Source organism: Alligator mississippiensis, chromosome 13 (assembly GCF_030867095.1).
Source record: "Alligator mississippiensis isolate rAllMis1 chromosome 13, rAllMis1, whole genome shotgun sequence".
Taxonomy (NCBI): domain Eukaryota; kingdom Metazoa; phylum Chordata; order Crocodylia; family Alligatoridae; genus Alligator; species Alligator mississippiensis.
In genome coordinates this window covers 36,193,155-36,219,114 of record NC_081836.1, presented here as the reverse complement: position 1 = coordinate 36,219,114, position 25,960 = coordinate 36,193,155, and the positions used below count along the sequence as shown (strand labels likewise).

Here is a 25,960-nt window from a genome sequence, read left to right as displayed (position 1 = left end):
TCACTTTTATACGTGGGAATCGCCAGCAGCCAGCGCAAGTGGGAGAGCCCAGGCGGGTCGCTGCCCCTACCTTCCGGTCCATCTAAACGTGAAGCGGCGGCTCGAGCAACTCGCCCAGCGCAACCCCCAGGCCCGAAGCTGTCCCCATCTCCTGCCACGGCTGCCCTCCTCCAGCCCGCGACGAGCCGCCTCCGCTTCGCGGCTCCCCGCCAGCCGGCCCCGGGCCTGGCCCCGAGCCGGAGCCGGCCTCGCAGGGGGCAGCCGGGCCCGCCTCCCCTGGCCGGGGCCCCGCGGGCTGCTCCGCACAGGGCCGGGCCGGGCCCGCCTAGCTCCGCCCCTGCTTCCCGCGGCGGCGGCTGCTGTTCCCCGGGCGGCCGCGGCGCTGCTTCCCCCTCCGCGGCCGGCGCGGCGCCGCTGCCCCCCATGCGGATGTGACATTTCACGGCGCTACCGCAGCCGCCATTTTGAGACACAGAGCGGCTGCGAGGAGTCCTGGCGCCTGCTCCGCGCTCCACGGCGGCGGCGGCGGCGGGGCAGCGGCGAGGCGAGGCGGGCAGGGCCGGCCCGCGGGCCCCAGCCGGCAGCGAGGCGCTCGGGCGGCGCCGGGGGGCCTGCGGCGCTCCCCACCGGGCAGCAGCGGGGACACGAGCCCGGGGAGGGGGCAGCCGCCGGGCCCCGGCTCCTGATCCCGCGGCCCCCCGGCCCGGCCCGCCGCCGCCGCCGAGATTGGGCGAATAGCGAGCAAATACGTGCGCGTGTCGCTGCCGCCGCCGCCGGCCGCCCGCTCCCTGCCCGCCGGAGCCCCGCCGCCGCCGCCCCCCGAGGCGCCGCCGCTGCCCAGGCCCCGCCGCTCCTCCGCGCCGTCCCCTCCCGCGACGGGCCTGCAGTCGCCCGCAGGAAAGGCCCAGGCCGGCGCCGCGGAGCCAGAGCCCCAGCCCGACATGAACCACCACCAGCAGCAGCAGCAGCCGCAGCACCAGAAGCCCGGGGAGCAGCAGCTGAGCGAGCCCGAGGACATGGAGATGGAAGGTGAGGCGGGCGGGCGGGCGACCGCGCTTCCCCCGCGGGCTCCCGGGCCTGGGGCCTTGCTCCCGCCGGGCGAGGAGACGTGGAGCGCCGCGGGGGTCGGGGCCTAGCGGGCACAGCCCCCTGCTCGCGTCCGAGGGGCCTGCGGCCGCCCCCTCTCCTGTGTTGTTGACTCCGGGAGCCGCGCGGCGGGGTTCTGCCTTGCAGCCCTTTCATTGTATGTGCACAGCGCCAGCCACGCGAGATGCTCGCCATTTTTAATTGGGAAGGGAGCTGAGGGTTATTTACCGCAAACGCATCTGGCTGGGGCCTAGCAGGGAGCCCTGTGCCTGGGCCCCGGCCATGTGGAGCCGCTCGGGCCCTGATCCTGCACAGTCATGCAGTTGTATATGGGAGTGTTTTGATGGGGAGGAAGGCCCGGTTCAGGCTTCCTCTCTGCTGCTGCCCCAAACGCTGGCAGGCAGATTTGCCTGGGAGACGCTGGGCTGCAGCGATTAGTAATCTTGGTGTTGAAGATTTCCCCGGGATGTGACCCTTTGCGTCCCAAACATGTTGGGAGGACGCACGAGAACAGAAACTTCTGCGGGGACAAATGACTCTGCCGCACTCTTGGTGTTGTTTATAATAGTAAAGGCTTTCTGACATGATGATTAAGCAGCATGAAACAGCCTCGAGTGTCCTAGCAACAATAACAAGAAGGTTCACCATCCCAAGCCCATTTGGTGGTGAGATATTTAAGCAGTGGATGTAGCCGATACAAAATTTATAACAAGTCTTGGATTGGATCTGTAATGATCAAAACTATGTTACTGGCAACTAGTCATAGTTACTACTGTTGTGTAGGGCTGTTGCATTTTTAAGAGAGGTTTTCCATATATAAAGCTTTACTTTTTTTTTTTTTTGAACAAAAAGATTTACTTTGAACGTATTAAGGCATGTTCCGTACTAGTGTGACGTCTGCTTGTTTGACGAAAACCTGCCCCCAAATTGCTGTACACAGTTGAATTTTTCTTGTAATCTCAAGAGAGAAATGAATGAGGTGAGTCGGTTTAAAAAAAAACCTGATCACGCCTGCTTGTATGTATACACAGACATTAACATCTTGTGCGTGTATAATGTGTTTTTTCAAGAGAAAGTGTGATAGCCTCCAGCAATCGGCCTTGCTTTCAGTATTTGTGTCCAGTCCTCTCTGGAGTATTGACATTGCTTAATGTTTGATTTTTATGGGCTTGATCCTGTAGCATGCCTGAGTACCCTGGAAGATGCTGAAGTGCTTTAAAATCCCATTAGCTGGTATAATCTTAGGGTGTTCAGCACAATTCAGGGTTGAGTACCACAAATGAGGGAAACAGAATACTTTAAATGTGTGCTCAAGCCTTTTAGTGACCCTAGTGATTTTACACTAAACTTTCCCACTTAAAATCTGCGCATATGTTCACATTTTGAAATTGCAGGGCAGCAGTATTCCAGAAATCTGTTCATGAGTCTTAAGTAGGCAAGTTAGTCATGTATCTGGTTAAGACTAATATGGACATGCTAACCTGTTTGTGACAGCTTATTTAACCTTCCATTAATACAAAAATGTTTGGTCCCCATTTGTTTTTGGACTGTTTGGCTTTCATAAGAAAATAGAGTTAGCTGTACCAGATGGTTTGGACTAGGCTTTGGGACCCTTTTACTGAAAATCTGATGTTCGCATAGCTTACTGCTAAGAACAGTGCTCAACTTTCTCATATGCAGGTGTACGTACATTCTCGATGACAGATAATTGAATGTTTTTTGACATACAATATTTAGTAAAAATACAGCTACCTTATTTCTGACACTGTTAACTGCCCTTCTCCTTTGAGAGATCACACTAGATTTAGGAGGTATGTGAAGAATGTAGGGTGGAAAACTGAATGCACATCTTGATTTTAAATTATGTGGAGCTAACTTAACTTTTATCCACCCAGCATAGCCACACAATTTTAAATGAGAAGAGTTACTGTTACAGAACTAATACTGACTTAAGGGAATTACATTCTGCCAAATTAGTTTGGCTGGGACACTTTTTGGGTCCTTGCCCTCTCTGTCCTTTTTCTTTCTTTTCTGTGACCACTTGACACTTTTCTTCCTTCAGTGATTCTAAGCTGCAGAGTATACACAATACAAACAGTGGTCTGTGTTTAAAAATGGGGGTGAGGATGAATAAAAAGAAAATGACATTTATATTTGAGAAGGGGAAAAGGTGCAATCTAGGTAATAATATAGCAGTAATAGGCCTGGGTAAGGAGTAGGTATCTGCTTCATGGCCTCATATGCTCTGCAGTCTAGTAGTACTGTATTGAACAGAATGGTTTAGTATTTTGAGCTTCACTATACAGGTTGTCCTGATTCTAGCAGCCCGTGCCTCTGACTTCTCAACCCAAATGACTGTTTACAGCCATCTTTATCAGGAATCTGGAACAGGGCTTCAGCAGGCACCTCCTGGAGGCATAGCAAGACACCTTAGCTTCTCTGCCGTTGTGTCCTTCCCTCCGGAATTACAGCAAAGTAAAATACTGCAGTTCAGTAAATGTTAACCTTTTAAGTGTACCTAACGCAAGGACAGGAAATAGTTAGCTTGTCATGTTATAAAAAAATAAAATAATTGTGTTGTTTTGTTGCATCCAAGTGAGACTTGCTTTCCTGGGGTCAGGGCATAACTTTATGAAAATCATATAACAGGATAATCTGGTTCCTGATATGTAGCTCCTATATAACTTGCCTCTAACCTAATTATATTTAAATCCAGGTGCTTTCAAGGCACTTGTTTGTACAAAACTTAATTACCATGTAATTCATAGAATGATTTCACTCCTTATCTAGAAAAACAGTTTCACAGACAAATAGGGATAGAAGATTAGTCTGATACTTACCTTAAATTTTCCTTTATGGATTTCACTCCTTTATCCTTAGTGGCATTCCTGTGCATCACAGCAAGCAAACCTCTCTTTCTGGATGTAGTATCTTTTTATGTTTGTGGACTACCATATCAAATCTTGCTTGAAATTTGGTCAGTTCAGTTTGAGTATTTCTATTTTTTTCTCATATGTCAGTTGCTTTAACCTCCTGATTATTATTGGGGGGGCAGGGAGGTATGAGCTCCCACTTCTTTAAATATATATTTTTGGTAAAGTGGTGGTCAGAACTGAATGCAGCATTTCAGATGTGCTCATGTTATAGCCATTTAGAAAGAAACAAGGAAAAATTTATTGTGACATGTTGCCTCTGTGTGAAACCCACCTCCCAAAAATTACTACCTTGCAATTAAATCATACTGCAGGTTCATGTCTGGCTTGCTGCTTACTATAGTATCTTGATTGCTGCCAACAGCATTTGTCAAGTGTCTGTCTCATTTCCTATATGTTTGCAGTGTTTGCACAGTTTTTCTTATATGCGTTAACTTGTTCTTTCCAAGCTAAATCCCATTTTATTTTTTGCCCATAGACTTAATGTCTACTTCCCTTAACACTTTTTGTCCTCATTAGTGTTCTCCATTCCTCGCAATTTAATATTATTAGCGGATATAGCCTTCATTATCTCTTCTGCATCAGTGAAACCCTTTAAAATGAATTACAGTGGAAATGTAAGGGGGAGTTCCTCCTCCTCCTCCACCTCTGCCTGGTGGTCCTCATCTCTGAAGCCTGAGAGTACATTCTCTCTGAATCTTGCCGTGACTATCACTTTTTATGACTGAAAGGAATTATATGGAATGTTTTGAGACCTGTCACTGCACTTGTATTAATCAAATAAGTTAATGAGAGACTTAGTTTTTCCTTTTTCTTCCTCCTCCTTAATTGTTTGTTATACTGACACGGTTGTAGTAGTAACCTGAGACTGAAAACATGAAATAAGCATATTCAGATCAAGTTGAGCTTGTGAACTTGGGTGTGCTGTATACTGATATGTTTTCCTCTTCCCTGAAGCATTTATATTTTTCTGTAGGATGGAATATGATTGAATGTGGTGGGTTATAAATGGAGGTAGGGACAGACTGCAAAAAGTTATAAGTTAATTTGGAGGCTTAATGGAAGTCCCTCAGAGTTAAAAAGGTAGCCTGATCTCTTGCTCCCAATAACAACAGTACTTAGCATTGAGAAGGCAGCATACTTGGCCTTGGAAAAGGATGTGTGTTTTACTCTTCTAAAATAACCAATTGGTGCCAAATGAAAGAGAAGTATCAGCAGAGTACTGCAGGTACTGTATCTCAAGCTCTGTCCAGTGGATGGGCAAAGGACTTCAGGGGCTGGCTGCATTAAATGAGTGGGCCAAGTTTATTAAGTTTTTTTGGAAGGAAAAGGGAAAAAAATATAATGGAAGTGTTGCAGTTCCCAGGGATGGAAGCTGAGAGAGAGGAGTGAGCAGCTTAATTTTAAGGGGTAAATGTGAAGATATTAACAAAATTTCAAACTTATGTTTTCCTCTTTTCAGTTAAGCATGGATTCCCCTATGGTCAGAACAGATAAGAAGTTTACTGCCTGCCATTATTAGTACAATGTACTAACTAATGTAACAAATCACTAGTAAAAATGCTGTCCCTCTCTACATATCAAAAACAAGAGACCTGTGTTTGTAGTCTGTTTTTACCTAATCAGTTTTATACCTTCAGAATAATATATTTACTTTGTGATATAGTTAGAAACAAGGAGGAAACATTTCTTGTGACATGTTGCCTCTGTGTGAAACCTACCTTCCTGCATCTATACATTGCATCTAGTAGCAGCTAAACTAGTTTAGCTAGTACCGGTAATGAATGTGACACCAGAGGATTTTAGAGGTAGGGGTGAAAGAAACCTGTTTAGAGCTTGAAATTTGTTTGTTTCCTAATGTGATTATTAATTGAGAACAGGACATAGTTACAGCACTTAAGAATGAACAGTATATGGATGAAAAAGGATGGCTCAGTAATTTAATTGATTTAGCTGAGTTCTTATATAGTTAACTATTTATTTGTTAATTGCTATATATTTGTATGATGCTAGAAAATTACTTTGTGACTTACTGTATACAAAATAATCTAGTTATTTAATAACTGATAAATTTATTACAAGGTAGGATGATCACAGAGTTTGTTTTGAGGAGATTTTGGAGGTTGGGTATGTTGTTTGGTGTGTCAAATGTTTAAGTAGTTATGCTTGCTTTGTATTGGTTGCTAATGTGAATTAGTGTATTTTGTTGGGTGCGTTAGATGTTGGGTATTGCAGCTAATCAAACAAGTGTATCAGTGAATTAATATATAACTTTGGAAGGGGCAGATATTGTAATTATGTAGCTATTGGGGCATTGTAGTGATGCATTTAGTTTTAACTCTTCAGTATTGCTGCTAAATTCTTGCTAACTTGTTGGTATCAGGAGCAGTGTAACTTCAGGAACTTCGAGGAAATGGAAGGTATTTTGCATGACCTGCAAGCATGAGGCAACATGTCTGTGCTGTAACTATGTCCTGTTCTCAATTAATAATCACATTAGGAAACAAACAAATTTCAAGCTCTAAACAGGTTTCTTTCACCCCTACCTCTAAAATCCTCTGGTGTCACATTCATTACCGGTACTAGTTTAGCAGCTAAACTAGTTTAGCTGCTACTAGATGCAATGTATAGATGCAGGAAGGTGGGTTTCACACAGAGGCAACATGTCACAAGAAATGTTTCCTCCTTGTTTCTAACTATATCACAAAGTAAATATATTATTCTGAAGGTATAAAACTGATTAGGTAAAAACAGACTACAAACACAGGTCTCTTGTTTTTGATATGTAGAGAGGGACAGCATTTTTACTAGTGATTTGTTACATTAGTTAGTACATTGTACTAATAATGGCAGGCAGTAAACTTCTTATCTGTTCTGACCATAGGGGAATCCATGCTTAACTGAAAAGAGAATGTTGTGCCTAGAGACAATCTGTGCCACTTTTCCATTTGAAATAGCATTGTTTTATTAGAAGCCTGTGGTTTGTTTTACTTTACTTCATTTTTTTGAACTGGAAAAAGTTCAACTTCCAAGGAGTAAGAAACTTTTGAATTCTGTAGGCACACGGAAAAGTCTCTGTCTCCATACATATGTATGTGTATATTTTGAGATGGAGAAAGCAGTTCTCCAATTACTTTGAATGTAGCATCTGAGGAGAAAGAATGCTCTAAAAAATGTATCCTACTACCGTATTTCCTTTTCATGTTGTTTTTATTTTTGGTATCATACACAAACAATGGAAAGTGTGCACAACCATTCAGAATGAATAACCCAATTTAGATGTTTAGGATAATTACAGGACAATAATTTAAAAACTAAATCATTTCAAATAATTAACATATGTAAGTCAGTATTTTTAAACTTCACTATAGGTTCTGTGGTGTTGTCACTTCAGTATCCCCTGGTAGCAGTCTCTGGGCATCTGGGGCTGTCTTTCACTCCCTCATCCGTGTGCCTCTCTGGGCAACGTTTCACTGGGTGGTATCCACAGACTCCTTAGGGCAGTGGGCGCTAGTCGGAGTTGTCTGCCCTGTGTCCTACCTTGGCACCCAAGTTACTAACATATGGTATGCAGTTCCATTCCTATTTTATCCTCCTTTGGTTCACAGATTTAATTCTTATATATTTAGTGGCCTTCCTCTAGCAACTGTGGGGGGCTTGTAGTTTCCTGGTTGACCCGTGACCAGCGGTGGGCAAAATGGTGGATCTGGCGGGTGGCCAGACTCCATTTCCCAGCAGCCCCTGGCCACGTTGCTGCGGCCAGTTTCCATGAAGAGCTCAGTAACGGCCGTGCCGTGACTGCGCAGGGCTAGGGTTTCTATGAAGTTTGGCCCCAACAGCACAGGCAGGGTGCGCAGCTGGGCAGGGAGCTGCTCTAGGGCTGGGGCTGGGGCTGGGGCTAGGATCTTGCAGCGGTCCCAGTGTGGACTGGAGCTGTGATGACATGGGATTATTTTTGCTAAAAGAATTAGTGGGGAAGTAGTTCACAATAAAAGACTACTCAATGTTCTTTTTATACCAGGGAGTCAGTGATACTTCTAGCTTGCTAGCTAGTTTGGATTTCAAAATTTGTGTTAAAATTTCACACTACCCCTGTTCTTGAATATCCTGCACAATTTTTATGACTTCAAAAATAATTCACTTTGTAAAAGTTTTTGTTCTTGTCATTTGAAAAATATTATTCATGAAGGGAAAACCAGGACCCAACTATGCAGGTTAAATAGTGACATTCACTGTATACTGTTCAGATCCACAAATTATTTTCTTGTGTGACTCAAGTGCCAAGAAGCCCTACCAAAGCAAAGAAATAAAAATAGGCATCACTTGATTTATTTCAGTTAGGGTAATACTAGTATCACCTATGACACTATTAGGCTAACAGTTTTCAGACATAAATATTGTTTTAAGTTGACAGTCTCTCTTTAACCCCAGTAAGTTGAACAGACAGTTTTTACCCCTTGGACTTCGTTGAGCGATCTGCACGCTTGGGCAGACAGCACAACACAGGTTTACATTTCTTCAACGTTTTGAAGGCAGCCATAATAGGAAGAGCTTTTTTTCATTTGGATTTGGAATCTAATTCCCCACAACATTCAAAAGAAACTAGATGGCAAAAACTATTTTTGTTTGCCACGCTGAGATAAAGATAGTTATATTTGTTCTCTGTGGTCTAAGATGACCCTCTCCAGGGGTTAGGGTGGGGTTTTTTGGGTCTCTTAATTTTTTTCTGCCTGTGTAATGTTGCGTTATTGATTAGCAGCATTTTGGTATGTCATGATATTTCTCTGAAACATCAGATACTGTCTGTTAACAGATTTATTGAACCAGTGTTTATTCAAATAATGCATTTGTCCAAAAATATTTGTTCAGATTCTTTTGAGCTTTGTTGGGGTGTGTGCACACTTGCACACATCTTGGCATCTTCCTGACCAGTTGTCTATTTTTGCTGGAAATTAATGGTGTTATTTCACTGTTATGTTTTCATTTCTTTTTGCTTAGGCTCTTAATGTGCTCTCACTGTGCCTGGCTTTGTTTTTACCTTTCCTTTGCATTCTTCAGTCCTCCTCTCCAGCTTCCATTTGTATTTCCACTCTTGTTCACTGGGGCTCTGGATGTTTTGTGGTGTTTTGGTTAACAGCTTAAAAGGAAAAAAATCTTCTTCTCCGTGTTGATGAATCTTAGTGTAGTGCTGTGGGACCAGTTTTTGGGAGGCTGCCATTGTTTCCCTCAAAGGCATTCTTCTAATGATCAAGGGTAGACCTTGTTTAAGAAACTGCCCCTTGATCTAGAAAGTAGCATAAATTATTGTTCCTGCTTGTTTTGTTTTCTTTTTGGAGATCATTTGAAAAGAAACAGTGGAAAAGCTTTAGCAAAATGTGTACTGCTGGGTCCTGTGAACTCTTTCAATCCTGAGTTTGGGATGCTACAGAAGTTACTCCAGCCCTGTTGATTCATGATCTTCCCTTGGTGATGTTCAATGTCCATGCTAATTTTAAAAAAAACTTCTTAGCAGTTTTGATGTCCTGAACCATGATGTATGAACATTAACAGAACAGTGCTATTTAATTCATGACTATCTACTACTGTCAGGAACTTCATTAATGTTACAGATGCTTTTCTTATAAATTGGGCACACACTTAGAGCAGACTAGAACTTTTTATCTTAGGAGGTACATGTCTAGACAAGCAGAGTATTAGGATCCTATTTAGCTATTTCCATGAAGCACCTGGGAGTAGCCACATAAGTGTTTCAACTGTGAATGCTAGATCAGGTCACAAAAAACCCCTTTTGGCCTGTGATGTTACTAAATGCATACCATTTCTGGAGGAAAAACACACCTTGAATAGGTTTGTTTTGTGAATCTTATTTCCCTCTTCAGTTATACTCATTGCATATAGAAAGGAAATATGTCTATGGATCCAAACCATCTTTTCCTTGTTTTCCAATATTAAGACTTGCCCAAAAGGGTTTTCAGCAACTCACATGCACTAAATGTGCATTCCTTAGTTTCTTTTTGTGTGTGTGTGTGTGTGTGTGTGTGTGTGTGTGTGTGTGTGTGTGTGTGTTAATCTGCAGACATTGTCTCTGGTTCTTATCTATATATATTTTTTTTAATTCCCATCCTGTTATCCAAACTAAACTTTCTTTTGATATTCTTGGTCCTTATTGGCATAGCAACTGAAATCTCAAGGTCACATTTGGACCTAGATCCCTTGCGTTTTAGAACCTGAGACTACCAGTTATGTGGCCAGTTCAATAGGTTCTAATTTAAACAAAGATCTACTTATTTATGACATACTGGATCATGCACAGTGCCTAAAAGGGTTGTTAGTGAAACATATTAACTTAAAATTGCATTCTACCTTGATATGCTGGAAGATGAAGAAGATGTATGAAATTTCAACTGATACTTTAAAAGCAGACTTTATGATGGTTTTCAGAATTGGTATCGTTGTAAGAGCAGCTGTAGAAGCTGAATATTGGTTTGGTACTTTCATAAGGGACAAAGAGTAAGGATGTAGATCATCTTCCTGTTGTGACTTGATCTAAATATTAGCCAAAGATTATATGGCCCAATAGCTGCTAACCATAATCCCACCTTTTAGTATGTCTAGAAATGCATGTTAACATGTCAGCAGCAGCTATCAGTAAAACAAAGGAGCAGTCCACAGCTGAAATGTATATAGTTTTTATTTCATTATAGTTATGAATAGGTGTGAACACAGTAAACTTGTATTCTGTGATGAGAAAGTTTTGAGGTGAATAGAATTGTCAAATAATGTTAGGGCTTAGTCCTACACTAGATATGCACTGCAAACTTTGCAGAGCTAACTACTGCTGCAGTGTTATTAAGCTGTATGGGGAATATGTATTGATTTTTTTTTTTTTATATCATTTAATACTTTACTTTTTAGGACACACACAATCTAATATCTCATCTTCAAGGCGTAAGTTAGAATTCTAAGTGCAGAATTACCATCGTAAGTTTTGAAAACACTTTTTGGTTTTCATTAAAAAGATAAGTTATTACTAGATTGGAGGTTATTCACAAAAGATTGTTTGTTTGGGTTTTTTTACCATTATCAAACTGTTTTCAATTAATATTACACTTCTGATATTTGAGAAATCTTGGGTATTCAGAATTTTTTTCTTTTAAACTACATAATATTCTAGATTTGGAGCTTGCCATAGTGGTAAAAAATAATTTAATTTTTTTTCTTGCTTGGGATGCTTTGCTTACTTCTGTTATAATATCGATCACTATCTAAGATCTTCACTTTTGTGCTCAGCTTGGGGTCTTGCAGCTGGCTCTGCTCACACACAACCACAACAAAAAGACTTAACCTCTCATAGGTATACCACCACATTAGCAACAAAGGCTGGCATGTCTACATTATACTTATATTTCACAAACTTTACTGATTCCCTATTTATTTCAGGCCAGAACCTCAAATCCTGATCTAATCCATACAGTCCTTAATGCTCTGGGATTTACAAACAGTGGAGAGAGAGTTTTTCCTGTCTGATTTGTTTTTGTTTTTTGGGGGGTTTTTTGTTTTTTGTTTTTGTGGGGGGAGGAGTGTTATCCTCTTAATTTGCTCAATAGAAGTAATGTACTGTATAGGCTGCGGTTGTGACTGTTGGGCATTGATGAACATTATTGGCATAAGGATCATTCCTGTAGGACTCCATGCCTGAAGAGATTTGACTAAGCTGTGCTTGTCTGTGTTCAGAGCAAGGTACAGAACTCCCACAATTCAATACATTCTCTTACTTGGAATAAATACTATCTAAAAACAAGATTCCCCTATTGATAACTTTGTTTCTGCTTCTCACCTGGAGGATAAAAAAAGATGAAGAACTTTCTCCAAGAATTTATATTCTTCAGTTTTGAGCAGAGAACATAGCAACAACATTAAATGTTTGCCATATTACCTTTGAACATGTATGTTGCTATTACTTGTAAATGCTAATAATGTATTTACAGGAGCATTGCTTGAGGAATATTTTTAGAGCAGGGGTTGGCAAAATGCAAATCATGGATATTATCCGGGCCACCAGTTGATCCTGTGTGGACCACCAGCTGCCATTAGCAGCCTGTGAAGGAAGGGCTGTGCCCCGTGCCGGTCTACTCTGCTGCAGTTGGGGTGGAGCCGGGCAGCAGGCAGACTCCTCTGCTCCCCCCCCCCCCCCCCAACCTGCCCAGCTTCCTGTTGGTGGTGTGACTGCCCAGTCCTGGTACTGTGGCCAGCTGGAACCTGGGCTCTCATGGGGTGGGGTGTCATGGAGTGCACTGAGTAGCTGTCCCACTATGATGAGCCTCTGCTGCGGTGCCACAAGTCTGTGCCATCGTGGAGGGGGCTCAGCCTGGGGCAGGTGCCCTTGACTTCTCTGGTGTGGTGCAGAGGCTCATTGTGGCAGGCAGAATGGATACTCAAAGTGCTGCATTACACCCTGTCCTGTGCAGGCCTGGCGGCAGTGGCGCCAAGACTGTGCAGCACCAACAGGAAGCCGGATGGGGAAAGGATCTGGCGGGGGCGACGGGAGGGGTGGAGGACTCTGCACACTGTGCATCCTGGCCTGGCCCTGGCTGCTGCAAAGCAGAGCAGCCCTTCCTTCTCAGGCTCCTGGCCATGGGTTCAGTTGCACCACGCCCCATATCCCTCCATCCATCAGCCGCTCACCAAAAGTCCTTAAGTGGCCTTCCAGCCCAAATAATTGTCCACCCCTGTTCTTAAGTATTATATTTCACATAGTAAATATGGTGTACATCAGGGGTTTTCAGCCTTTTTTTAAGGAATGTACTCTGGAGTGTACCCCCTTGATAAGTGGGGGAGGGTGGGACCCAGCGACCAGTTGATGAGTGAAGGAGGGGGGAGGTCCCCCTGGCAGCTGGGGGTGGGGGTCGCGGTGGCACATTGCTTCTACTGCCTGCTTGCCACTGCCACAGACGCACAGCTTCAGGCAGCGCATGGTGGCGGCAGGCAGTGGTCCCCCCCCTCGTCAACCAGCAGATGGCAGTGGCAGGTGGCAGTGCACTTCCCAAGTACCCCTGCTTCTCCATGCTGCTTCCATGTACCCCCAGGGTTACACATATCCCTGGTTGACAACCCCTGGTATAGATATTACCATTACTTAACAGTTGGTATGTTACTTAACAGATGCTTCTTAAGCATCTGTATATTTTAGGTACTGAGTTAGAAGACAAAGTTTCAGAAGTACAGTTCCTTTTAAACATCAGAGCACCACATTTTACTATGCACACGTGTAGCTGTGGAATCTGTGGAAGCATTCTGCAAATGGATTTTGAATTCAGTTTGCTGCTGTCCTTCCATGAATGGGGATTCAAAATGTAAATGTATGTTTCTTGTACAACCCAAGCACAGAGAACGTCACAATTACTGGAGTTAGAAGCAAAGTTATAGTGATTTAAGGAGACTTTACATGGAGTCAGACTTTATGCAGAGCTGTAATTTGGGATAGCACAATATATGGGTGAGGTTAATAAATAAGAACTGCTAATATTAGAATTATTCCGTTGGTAACTTTTGTAATAGCTTATACAGCTTTTAAGAATTACATGGCAACAGCAGTAGGGGAAGAGTAGAAAAGGAAAAGGTGGAAAGTGTATTCTATTGGGAGCGGTAAGTGTATTTGGTTACAAGTGTTGCCTCAAGCCTACTAAGTAAAATCACCTGACTAAAGAGAATTCTTGTAAAATATATTAACAGGGAGAAATGATGTTTCTATTTCTTATGGTTGCGTTTTATGCTACTTGAAATTTCTGAAGCAAGTATTTCTCTGGATTGCTTTACATCACGGTGGTACAGTAGAGATCCAGAGGAGCATATAAATCAGCTTAATTTGGTCATATGCGCCAAAATATACCTAGCTGTACAGATGTAGCATTAGAGTAAGTTTTGTTTTGTTTTTTCCCTATTTTGTAGATATTCACATAATGAAGACCTGAGTAAACATGTACAAAGCTAGAAAAGTGTTGCTACTATGGAATAAAGAATAAGTTTCATAATAATCATGGTTGAAATTATTTACTGTAGGTACACAGATATATTGATTTCTGTGGAGATACAGAAATGTATATAACAATGGAAAACCATTTGTGGTGTGTTTTGTAACTACTCACGACAGATCAGTGTTAATAAAAAAATACCATGTATTGGCTTCTGTTTTTATAAATAACCATAGGATTATTTCATTGAAGTACAGGCCTTGAGCCTTAGGGGTTTCTTCTGGAGTTTGATTTGTCTTGTCCTGATTAGCTTTTTTCTTTTTCTCTCTTTTTTTCTTTAATTTGCAAGGAGGCAAATTTCTTTAATTTCTGGAGGCTATCTCCCAGTATCACTTCTCCAGAGGCCTAACAAGCAGATTTTCATGCTTTGTGTGGCTGCCCTTCTACATCTGCCCATTGTTGGTGCCCCACTCCCCAGGCCTAGTTATACTACTGTATTTCAGGTTTCCTTAAGTAAGATGTCTTGATTTTGCAAAAGAGGACTTGCTCCTTGTACCAAATCATGTCGTCTTCTTCTAGTTACAGCTGTTATTCTATCTCTTGTCCAGGATTCTCATAACTGTGGTCATCTAGGTGGTGTTGCTATTTCTGTTCCCTGATGGTCTCTAATTATTAAATTCTTGTCTTGTTCTAATATAGAGGAGAAATAACTGAGGTATCCTATCTTTAGAGACGTTTAGGTCAAATTCTTCCTCTCCCTCTCTAAGGGCAAACATTAAAACTTTCCAATCCATGGAAAAAAACTTAAAAAAGAATATAGGATCTTGCACTTGCTGCATATCTGTTCCCAAAGGAGTTAAGTCTTTGCATCATGGAAAGTATAACCAATAACTGATATGAAAGGCAGATGAATCAGAGGAGAATAATTAGCAGTGAAGTTGGGTGCCAACTATTTAGCACTACCTGAGATTAAACTACATACATACTTACATTCCTGGGGTGTGGGGAAGGTGTAGGAGGCATAGGACAAACTCATGAGGAATTTCAGAGGAGAGAAGAACTTTTTATTTCACCATGAAATAAATTCAATACATTTTAATTCAGTAGAGGTGAATACACAAGCATTTGACTTGAAGCACTGGAGAACAGTAGTAAATGATGGTGTTAGAAGTTCCAAGAAATGACAACCACTAAGAAATGAGTAGTATTGTGATATGGTAAAACTGACAAAAGTACTTGCTAAGGTTTGTCAGAGAACAGAGAATATTTGAGGCTAATCTAGTAATCAAGAGTCATACAGAGACTAAAGTTATTGGGTGACTTGGAGATGTCAGCTGTTCTGAAATTCAGGCTCTAAATTCAGTTCCAAATACAGTGTGTAGTCTGGCTGCATCTTTAGTAAGTTAAGTGTAAACACTTTGTGCCAAGGAGGATCATTGCTTATTTTATTTCCAGCTTCTTGTTTCTGGATCTGGCAATAGGCAGTAGTGGCAAAAAATCACAAAGACTCAATCCATAGTTTGGAATTCCTGGACCTTGAGAGAGCTTGGTAATGATGAATGTTGTTTATCTATGCTAGTCTGGCACATTGACAAACATCATCTGGGCAGTAAAACCTTAATAGTTTTTAGCCTTTAACCATGCACATCAGATGTTCCTTGAATATCTGTATCAGATGGATAAATATTATAGGTTCCATATAAGAAGTTTTTATCTATACACACATTGCTTTTATTATAATAATTTTATATAATACATCATACATACACGTGTATTATATATGTACATGTATTTTGTATGTATATATCTATATATAGATGTGTGTTTACACACACGTGTATGTATATAAAATTATTATAATAAAAGCAATGCTTTCCTGTTTGAAAAGTAAGAGGCATTATCTAGGTAGGCTTATCTAGAACAAATGGACGTAATGCTGTGGTCTCCATACAGGGAGAAGAGGTATTGCAAAGCATGTGGTAGAATAGAATTTGAAGATTTGGTACAGGAAATGTTGCTTCAGTGAAATAAAAATAAAATACATAGAGGACCTGGTAGATACCTGATACAACACTCTCAGGCAGCAAGTACAGTTTGAGCATGAAATTGTATCTGATCAAAAAGTGGCCAAGGGGAAATCTGCATCTTTACTAGAACACTGGCTGTTCCTAGGTGAAAGGGGGGGGGGGGGGGGGGTCTTCCAAGAGCTTTTTTCTTCTGTCACCTACTAAGAAACAGCAGAAGTTCTTGGATAGAAAACTCTGAAAGCAAAGCTAGCTTTAAATGGATTTTTTTAGGAGTACACAAGTACTTTTTATGATATACCCTTCATCTACTTATTGTTGCCTTACGTCAGGGGCATGCAATATACGGCCCACAGGTCGCATCCATCCCGCCAGGCCATTTTATCTGGCCTGCAGGCACCTAAAAAGTTTAGAAAATTAATATTTATCTGCTCCTGGCTGCCTGTCAAAGATGATAGGAGCCAGGGGTAGTAGGACCCACGAGAAGCCAGCAGAACCAAGGATCAAGGCTGGCCCGGCCCAGCCCTGCCTCCGCCAGCCCCCAATTGGAAGGCCCTGCCTGTGACCACTTTCACTGCTTCCCTGCAAGCCCGCTGGCCTCTCCAGTGCCCTGTGGCCCCTGGCTGCATTGCCATACTGCAGGGGCACCAGGCCCACGTGGTACCCTGGGGAGGGAGTGTGGGGGGGAGGTGCTTGCCAAAACTTGGTATGCAGCCTTCCTCCTGAAATAATTACCCACCACACCTTAGGCTGTGAGGCTTGATGCCATTCTGTGTATGCGGTATAACTTTAGAACATTGCATACAGTCAGTTCCAGAATTCCAAGGAAATGGAGGCTGCAGGTATGCAAGGGTCGGGAAAGGGTGCAAAAACACCTGACAAGATGAAAGGGGAGGCCCTGTAGGGAGAAAGGGGGCAGAGGGTACATAGGGAGCATGCAAGGGAGAATAGAATTATGGGTCTATGATGTTATGTTGTCTTCGGGAGCATGGCATTTATCCAGAATCCTTAATAAATTGAAATTGAGGGAGAATAGAGGAATGCAAAGAGTACTTTATCCTTGAGATAATCTGTCTAAAGAAGCAACAAGTGTGTGCAACCCTCTAGTTAATTGTCTTAGATTGAAACTTAAGTGTATGTAGATGGAAGTTCTCATTAACTTTTCACATGTGATTCTAATAGTTCTGCATCTAAAACAGTATCTTTATAAACCAAGGGTGTATTTTTAATGTTTACCGCTGAAATGATAATGTATGGGGTAAATGGCTCTCACAACCACACCTATGATGGCCAATTTTATCAAAACAATCATCAATTATAATTATGTTTATAATATTGGGTGTAGTGATGATTCAGTGTAGCTAGTGTTTTTATCTTTGTTTGTCTTTCATAATAACCTGATTTCAGGTACCTAAATTTTAAGAATTACTAAGAAAAAATTGTCAGGAAGGCAGAAAACATGGTCATGGTAAAACAACCAAAGGGAGTTGCAGTAGATGTGGGAGCCTATGGCTAGATAAAAATGTATTCTGTGCATCATAGGTACTTTTCAGTCAAAACTGTTTTACTTGAGGTGAGATGGACATCAAGGTAACTCCATAATTTCTGCTTCTTTATTGGAATACAAAAATGTTAAATATTTGTGAGAGAGGACTTCTTTCATACTTTGGGCACATTTTTTTTTTTTTGTAGTATTTATAGGTAATCTAGGATCTTGTTTAAAAACCAAAAATGGTGCTTTTATCCTTCCTCCTTAATGTCTTTTTGAGTCATCTTAGTCTTCTTTATCAAAAGCCTTCTCTGGAGAAGCTGGATATTTAAAATGTATCTGTTTACATTAGGGGTGCACCAATAAAGATTTTTTGGGCCGATGCTAATGGCCGATTTTAACGAGCTGTGTTGGCCGATACAGATCCGATTGCCAATGTGTAGCCCGGCAGCTTGCAGAGAGCAGCATCTGGCTGGTAAGTCTGGGGGGAGGGAGAGGGGTCATGTGGGGGGCACAGATCAAGGCCCCTGCAGTGAAAGTGGGGCAGGGGCAGGCCCTGCCCACCTGGGGCAAGGTGCGGGACAAAGCTGCAAGAGACTTGTTCAGGGGGTTCACCCACTGCTATGCACACCCCCAGGGGAGCTATGGGGGGGGGCATGTGCCCACTGTATCTGTGCGTGGGGTGAGGGCAGGCTGCTGCTGGGGCCTAGGGTGGCACTGGGGCTCTTCCTGGTAGGGGTTTGGGCCAGGGCTGCGCTTGGGGCAGGTGGCACTGGGGTTGGGGAGGGCTACAGGGTAGGTTGTGGCCAGCCCAAAATTTGCCGTAGCCCCCCTTACAGCACAGCACAGCACAGCACAGCACAGCCCTGGCCCAATGCCCCCCCCCCCCCTTTTCCCCCCAGCACCGCCCCAGCCCACAGTGGCATCCCATCCCTACCCCATGCACAGATCCACGGGGTACATGCTCCCCATGGCTCCCCTGGGGATGCGTGTAGTGGGAACTACCCTTCTGCACCCCTCAGATGAGCCACTTGTGGCTCCGTCCCACCTCCTGCACTGTACCCCAGCATCATTCAATCCCTCGCTGCAGGAGCCTTGATCTGCCCCTTGACCCCCAACAGTCTTAGCGGCGGGATGCTGCTCTGCAAGCTGCTGGGCTGGCTGCGTGCATGCTGCAGCTGCACACATGCATGCAACGTTATCAGCCTCATCAGCCAAAAAGCCAGTTGCCAATAATGTCAGTTTTCCTTTTATCGGTGCCAATACGATATGGACCAATGTACCTCTAATTTACATACAAAACAAGGTGCAGAGAATATACTTTGAATTTCTTCCTTATAAACATAAGGTAGTCTGATTTCAATTTTGCTTTCCAAAGTATCGTTCAGGTATTTAGTGTATTGTATTATTGTATTAATCCCAGGTATTAATTGGAACTTGCTTATTAACTGTTAGTTTCAGGAGACTATTTTGTAAAAGTAATAATGTGCTTAAAGTAGAAAAGTTCTATCAGATTAAAGGTTTTATTATGTTAAGTATAGACTGTGTAGCTGAGGCTGTGACCAATATAACTAAACACGATGGCCGCATCTACATGAGCAGGGGCATACGTTTGCAGCAGCACAAACAGTAGCAGCAAATTTGTGCCACTATTTTTTGCTGGAATGCACACATCTGTGCAGCAATGTGTGCATTCCAGCAAAATGTCCTGCTGCTTCATGTGCTGCAGGGCTAGCCAGGGGGCAGTTCCCAAGCTGAGGTACCTTGTGCCCCAGATAGCCAGGGAGCGGTACACAGAGACAGAGGAGCAGCCACCCAGGGCTGCCCACTCCCTTGTCTGCATGCTGTGGAGCCCCAGCCTGCATCCCAGCCAGCATGGGGGCTCTGCAAGCATGCAGAATCAGGGGAGCAGGCAGCCCTGGGCTGCCTACTTCCCCATCTCCACTTTTGTCCTGGCACAGTACACTTTGTGCTTTGCGTCATTTTTTTTTAGGTTTTTATTTATTTATTTTTGCTACCGGGAAATCCCAATAGCAAAGTTTGCCCCAGCACTGTAAATAAGCAGTGCAGGGCATGGTTTAAAGTGCAACATGTGCAGTTTGTGGCATGGCAAAAAGGTTTGCCATGCCACAAACAGAACATGCCTGTCTGTCTGGATCCAGCCAATGAGGTGTATCATTGCTTAGTATTGTATAATGTATGAGCAAGCAGAGTTTGCATACTACATTGATTCCACTTCAGGGCTACAAAACCAATTTCAAAGACCATGCAACTGGTAATTCCTTTTTCCTTAATCATATCAGCCACTTTCTAAACGTTGTTGTCAGTAGTTGGCATGATTAGATTATCATGAGTGCCCCCCCCCCGTATATTAAATTTGTGCTTCTATTACTATTGGGCCTTGATTTTAAACTTGCATATGAAATATTGGAGTCTAAGTAAATGCCATTAATCTATTTTTTCCAAAGTGTTAAATGTTTGACCCGAACTAGCAAAAGGGGCTTTTTAGTCTTCTTCAGGGATAGGGGTGGCTGAGTCATTAAGAAAGCTTTAAGACAAATGGAGCAAGTTTAACCAATGCAGAAACAATACCTGAGTTTAGGGAGTGTCCAGAGTGAGACCTTTGAGGTTTGAATATGCCTGTTCATTTTAGTGGGTTAAATGCCAGTGATGATATAACAAATGCAGACTATTTTGTTCCAAATCAAACATGTCAAAAAAGGAAAAGGGAAATGTATTATGAAGATTGATACTAGCCATTCTCAAAGGACAAAGGATTAGAGAGAGAGTGAGCGTGTACACACATATACTTACACAGAATGTGAAGGCAAAATGCAGCAGCTCTTCTAAGATGATAAGTACTTGCATAGTTTTATTGCTTTCATATATGTCTGCCTTGCAGTCTTTAAAGCATTTACTTATCTGCTCAACATGCTGATGAATTAGAGAAATGCTATTGGTCCTCTTTGAAAGATGGGGAACTGAGGCAGAAGCTGAAAGTTACTTTTCCAAGGTAATGTAAGAAATTAAAATAGCAGAAAAGAGAGTTGACCCTGAATGTCTGGAATCCCAGGGTAGTGTCTTAACCAACAGAAAAGTCATCTTTGACAATACTAGGGTGAAGTTGAAAAGGGATGTTATTTGTTTTCATTTCCCAAAAATAGATCTAAGCTTTCAGAAGTTTGGGAAAGGCTATAAGTCTGTGAAATGAAGTAGCTATAGTTGTTGCACCTGGGCAGAAATTGGTTCCTGATTTGATTAAACATTTTACTTTTGTACCGAACAAGTACATTCTTTTTGAGAGAGATCCATTTAATACAAAACCAAAAATAAACATTTAGAGTCCAATTTTTCACTCAGATTCATAGGTTCAGCGCCCAATAAAGTTGACAGTGGGAGTTTTATTCATATAACTGAGGATAAAATGGGACCATACATTGGTAAAATCCAGATATTATTTTGTAAATATTTCCCTTTTCCTTATATTGTGGTTTTTCTTTCCAAAAACATTAATCAGTAACTCTGCTTTCATTTTCCTAATTAACACAACCATATGAACAATTGAAATACTGGAATGTATTTGTATGCATAATTCTAGACTTTGTAGATTTAGGGGTTTAGTGTGGATTATTAATTTTTTCAATATTGCCTTTTGAAAAATGTATTACTATCTTTGGCTTCCTCTGTACTGGGAAGTTTATTCATATAACATAATTACTAACTATATTACTTTTAGACAATATATGTTATTGTTGTATGGGTACAAAACCATGCTACTATAGATGTACAATCTCTGGCCTAAGTAATTTCATACTTTTTTTACCCTACTTTGGCAAATTTACTCAATCCAAGTGTGGCATTGTTGGATTAATTAAATTAACTGCTTAATTTAGCTTCTAAAAAAATAAAACCCTGTTTCACTGAATTTTGAAATAAGATCCAGAACTCATTATTTTTTAAAGCTAGCATGGTCAAATATTAAATGTAAATATCCATACTATAACTCAGAACTTTCATTATTGATAATGATATTTTTTAAAGTAAAATATAAAAATATTAAGAGCATTTCTCAATATTCTTAACAGGAATATTAACAGTCCTATCACCAGGCACTGAACCCTTTTTCCCACAGCGACCTTCATGGAATTACACATTTAGGATTAGCTGTCTGCATTCCACCTCAAACAATGCCCTCTTGATGGCCCAGTGTGACACCAACTGGTCCATATTTTGCTGTAAGGTAAAGTGTCCAAACTCAAATATGACTTTGGCCCAGTGCAAGAAGCTGAAGAGATTGGAGGGCATCTTTGGAGATGGGTCCTGTGAGCTGGTTTCTGGAGCTTTTTAAGGTTGCTATCTCAGTTGGATCCAATAGGAAATTAACTAGGCAGATCATGTTCCTTCTTGCTGCTCAGTACAAGATGGAAAAGATGTACAAAATCTTGGAGAAGTCCAAGTCCAACGCAGTAAGAGGTGACTGAGAGCAGCAAAGAGCAGCTGCAGCCAGGGGCAGTCCAGGAAGGTATAGAAGAGTCTCCTCCTTCTCATCCTCACAGCAGAGGCAAGCCACCCATGTTGCTGGGTCTAGGTGATAAAATAAAAATGCCTGTAGCCAGAGCCCCATGCAGCAGCCAGTATTCACCAGCAAAGAGCGGGCACTCAAGGGCTTGCAGATGGAAGGCAGCCACTCTGTTTGCCAGACTGATCAGCCTCGGACACCCCTCATTGGTGGGCAGAACCACCAGTAAAGGACAGCTCACTGGAGTCAGTGGTGCCTGTTCTAGAAGTTTAGGAGGATCCAGAAGTGCCTTTTGAATAGGGTCATTGGCATGTCCAGGATGGCACACCTGTGCTATTATTTAAATACAGGCCATTTCTTACTTGGCTTCTAGCACACTTCCAGTTATTAGACTTATCTAATGGGACATGCTTTTCTGATTTTGATAGATATGTGATGTGGCATAGGCATGAGACGTCTTAATATCTCTGTAGGCGAATCTCTGACTGCAAAGTATTCTGCTAATTCAGGTAACTGAAATACATGTTCTGCTTTCTTAATTAGAGAAAAGATGAAGGGAAGTAGTGCAGCTTGATGGGGTTTTGTGCCTTGCTTTTCCTTTTACCCAGTAATCAACAGCTGTTCCAACAGTAAGCTCATACAACTAATTGAATAAATATTTTTAAAGGACCTTTGAGTGTTAACAACATATATGAGTTGGGGTTAGTATAATATAGTATAATACCAACTATAAACAAATGCTTTGGTGAAACCTTGCAGACTTGAAAGGGAGATTATCTTTGTGCATCTTGCCACACCAGGCTGGTGGTGTTGGCCACTTTCTCCCTTGTGTCAGCAGTGTTCTTTACCTTAAGAATCCTGCTTTTGCCCTTGGCCAGTACCAAACCAGATTGTGGTAAGTTGCCCTATCTAGCAGTGATTGCGAGGAGAAGCTGGTTTTTGTTTTTGAAGAGGCAAGTCAATTGCCAACTAAAGTGATATGATATAAAAAGGGGTGTGATACCTTAAGTATCATTTAGGGTGTGTACAGTGAGCGGGGACCACTTGCCTTGTCTTCATGGATGTAATATTCACATCATCTGTGGAATGTGTATAGACAGGACTTGCAACTTGCCAAAGCCTCTTCACTAATCTTTCACCTTGTTGATGCACCTGAAAGAGAAGCTAATGCAGGTCTAATGCTTGCCATATAGGTCAGAAGGCTCTTGTGTGTAGCTTTTAGAACATATTTTGGAGTTCCCACCTCTTATAAGAAAATCTATACTATGAATACTGGTTTTTGATGTAATGCCTGTAACACTTTTTTTTTGTATAACCAATAGCAGTCTTCTTGGGGGGGTTTCCTACTACAAGTTTGGGTGGTTTCCAGGACCGTAATTATCATTTACTTAACCATATCATCCTGCCTTGTGGGAGAAAAGTAAACTAGGAAATACTTCTCAGCAGTGCACTTCTTGAGATCACCTGCCAACATCAGTGTGTTGAGCTAGTCCTTCAGGGTCCTGTTGTCCACAGTCCCATAATAAGAAAATATAGTGTGTGCCCCCAAGACATTGCAGTCTAAACAAACAGGTGGAATGACAACAGGTAACAGTGGGATCATTGTAATTAGCGTGATAAGTGGTGATTTCAACATACACTGCACAATGATTAGCAAACAGTATTTGCCACATCTGCAAAACAATAGTACTTCCTTTACTATAGAATTAATTGTCATGGGGTGGTAATCATAGAATCATAGAAAAGTAGGGCTTTTATGGACCATAGGAGGTCATCTAGTTCAACCCCCTGTTCAACATAGGATCATCTAGAACTAAACCTGCCCAGCCAAGTCTTTCTAATCTTCTCTTAAAACTTCCAGCGTTGGAGATTCTGCAGTCTCTGCTTGTTACATTTTTTTACGTGCTGTCCCCCACCCCCTTATAGCAAGAATTTTTTTAATGCCCAACCTAAATTCCCATACAACAATTTGATACCACTGTTCCTAGTCCTGTCCCCTGCAGCCACAAAGAATAGTCTATCACTATAATCACCCTTTAGGTATTTTAAAAACTCATATTAAATCTTCTGTCGGTCTTCTTTTATCCAGACTAAATAATCCTAGTTCTTTCAGATTTTCCTAATAAGCAATGCTTTCTAGGACTCTGATCATTTTCTAATTTGCCCATGACTTTCTTGAAAAGAGAGGCCCCCAAACTGGATCCACTATTCCAAGTGAGGCCTCACCAATGTTGAATAGAGCAGGGGCATCATAGAATCATTTAAAAAAAAAAATTAGGATTGAAAGGGACCTTGGGGGAAGTCATCTAGTCCAACCCTCTGCTCAAAGCAGGACCACCCCCTACTATATCATCCCAGCCAAGGCTTTATCTACCCAAAGATTTTAAACACCCACGGATAGAGATTCTACAATCTCTGTCAGTAACCTGTTCCAGTGCTTTATTACCCTCATGAGTTTTTCCTGATATCTAACCTAAACTTACCTTGCTGCAGCTTGAGACCATTGCTCTTTGTTCTGTTATCTGCTACAACTGAGTACGTCTAGCTCCCTCTTCTTTGGAACCACCATTCAGGTAGCTGACAACTTCTATTAAATTCCTCCTTAGTCTTCTCTTCTCCAAACTAAATAAGTTTGCTTCCCTCAGCCTCTCCTCAGAAGTCATGTGCCCAAGCCCCTTACTATTTTTGTCACCCTCCACTGGACTTTTTCCAATTTGTCCATGTCTTTTCTCAAGTGGGGGCCCCAAAACTAGGCACAGTACTCCAGATGTGGCCTCACCAGTGCTGAATAGAGAGTAATAATCACCTCCCTCAATCTGCTAGCAACACTCCTACTAATGCAACCTAACATGCTGTTAGCCTTCTTTGCAACAAGGGCACGCTGTTAGCTTATATTCAGTTTATTGTCCACTGTAACCCCCGGGTCCTTTTCTGCAGAGCTGCTGCTTAGCCAGTTGGGCACCATCCTGTACTGGTGCATGGGATTGTTCTGTCCTAAGTGCAGGACTTAATACTTGTCCTTATTGAACTTCATGAGATTTCTTTTGGTCCAATCCTCCAATTTACCAAGGTCTCTCTGAATTCTAGCCCTACCTTTCAGTGTATCTGCTGCCCTGCCCAGCTTGGTGCCACCTGCAGACTTGCTGAGGGTGTACTCCATCCCATCTTCCAGATGGTTGAAGAAGCTATTGAGCAAAACCAGACCCAGGACTGACCCTTAGGACACTCCATTTGATACTGGTTGACAACTAGACATTGACCCTTTGAGCCTGATGATCCAGATAGCTTTCTGTCCACCTTACAGTCCATTCATCCAATCCATACTTCCTTAGGTTGCTTGCAAGAATATTGTGGGAGACTATCCAAAGCCTTGCTAAAGTCAAGATATACCACATCCACTGTTCTTCACTCATCTACAGTGCTAGTCATCTCGTCGTAGAAGGCAGTCAGGTTGGTCAGGCATGACTTGCCTTTGGTGAATCCATGCTGACTGTTCCCGCTCACTTTCTTCTCTTCCAAGTGCTTAGAAATGGTTCCTTAAGGACCTACTCCATGTTTTTTCCAGGGACTAAGGTGAGGCTGACTAGTCTGTAATTCCTCTTCCTTCTCTTTCTTAATGATGGGCACTATTATTTCCCTTTTTCCAGTAGTCCAAGACCTCTCCCAATCACCACAAGTTTTCAGAGATAACAGCCAGTGACTCTGCAATCACATCAGCCAACTCCCAGCATATTATTGGGCCTTTTTTGCAGAAAGAGCACACTCATATTTACTTTATGGTATTCTATAAATCCCAGGTCCTTTCCTGCAGTATTGTAGCTTAGTCATTCCCTAGTCTGTATTTGTGCGTGAAATTGTTCTATCTCAAGTGCAGGATTGGGTATTTGTTCTTATTAAATGTTATTTGATTCTGTACCATTTAACCAGGTTATTTTGGA

The 25,960-nt window shown here is 42.3% G+C and overlaps 1 protein-coding gene across 1 annotated transcript in view; it reads left to right on the top strand.

Annotated features, from left to right (window-relative positions):
- The first annotated feature begins 840 nt into the window (after positions 1-840).
- The window catches only part of USP7 (ubiquitin specific peptidase 7), a 101,601-nt gene continuing 76,481 nt past the window's right edge, over positions 841-25,960 (top strand). The window contains exon 1 of the mRNA XM_006277342.4: positions 841-1,029. Coding sequence (XP_006277404.2) covers positions 942-1,029 — 88 coding nt within the window. The 5' untranslated portion in view covers positions 841-941. The remainder of the gene's footprint in view (positions 1,030-25,960) is intronic.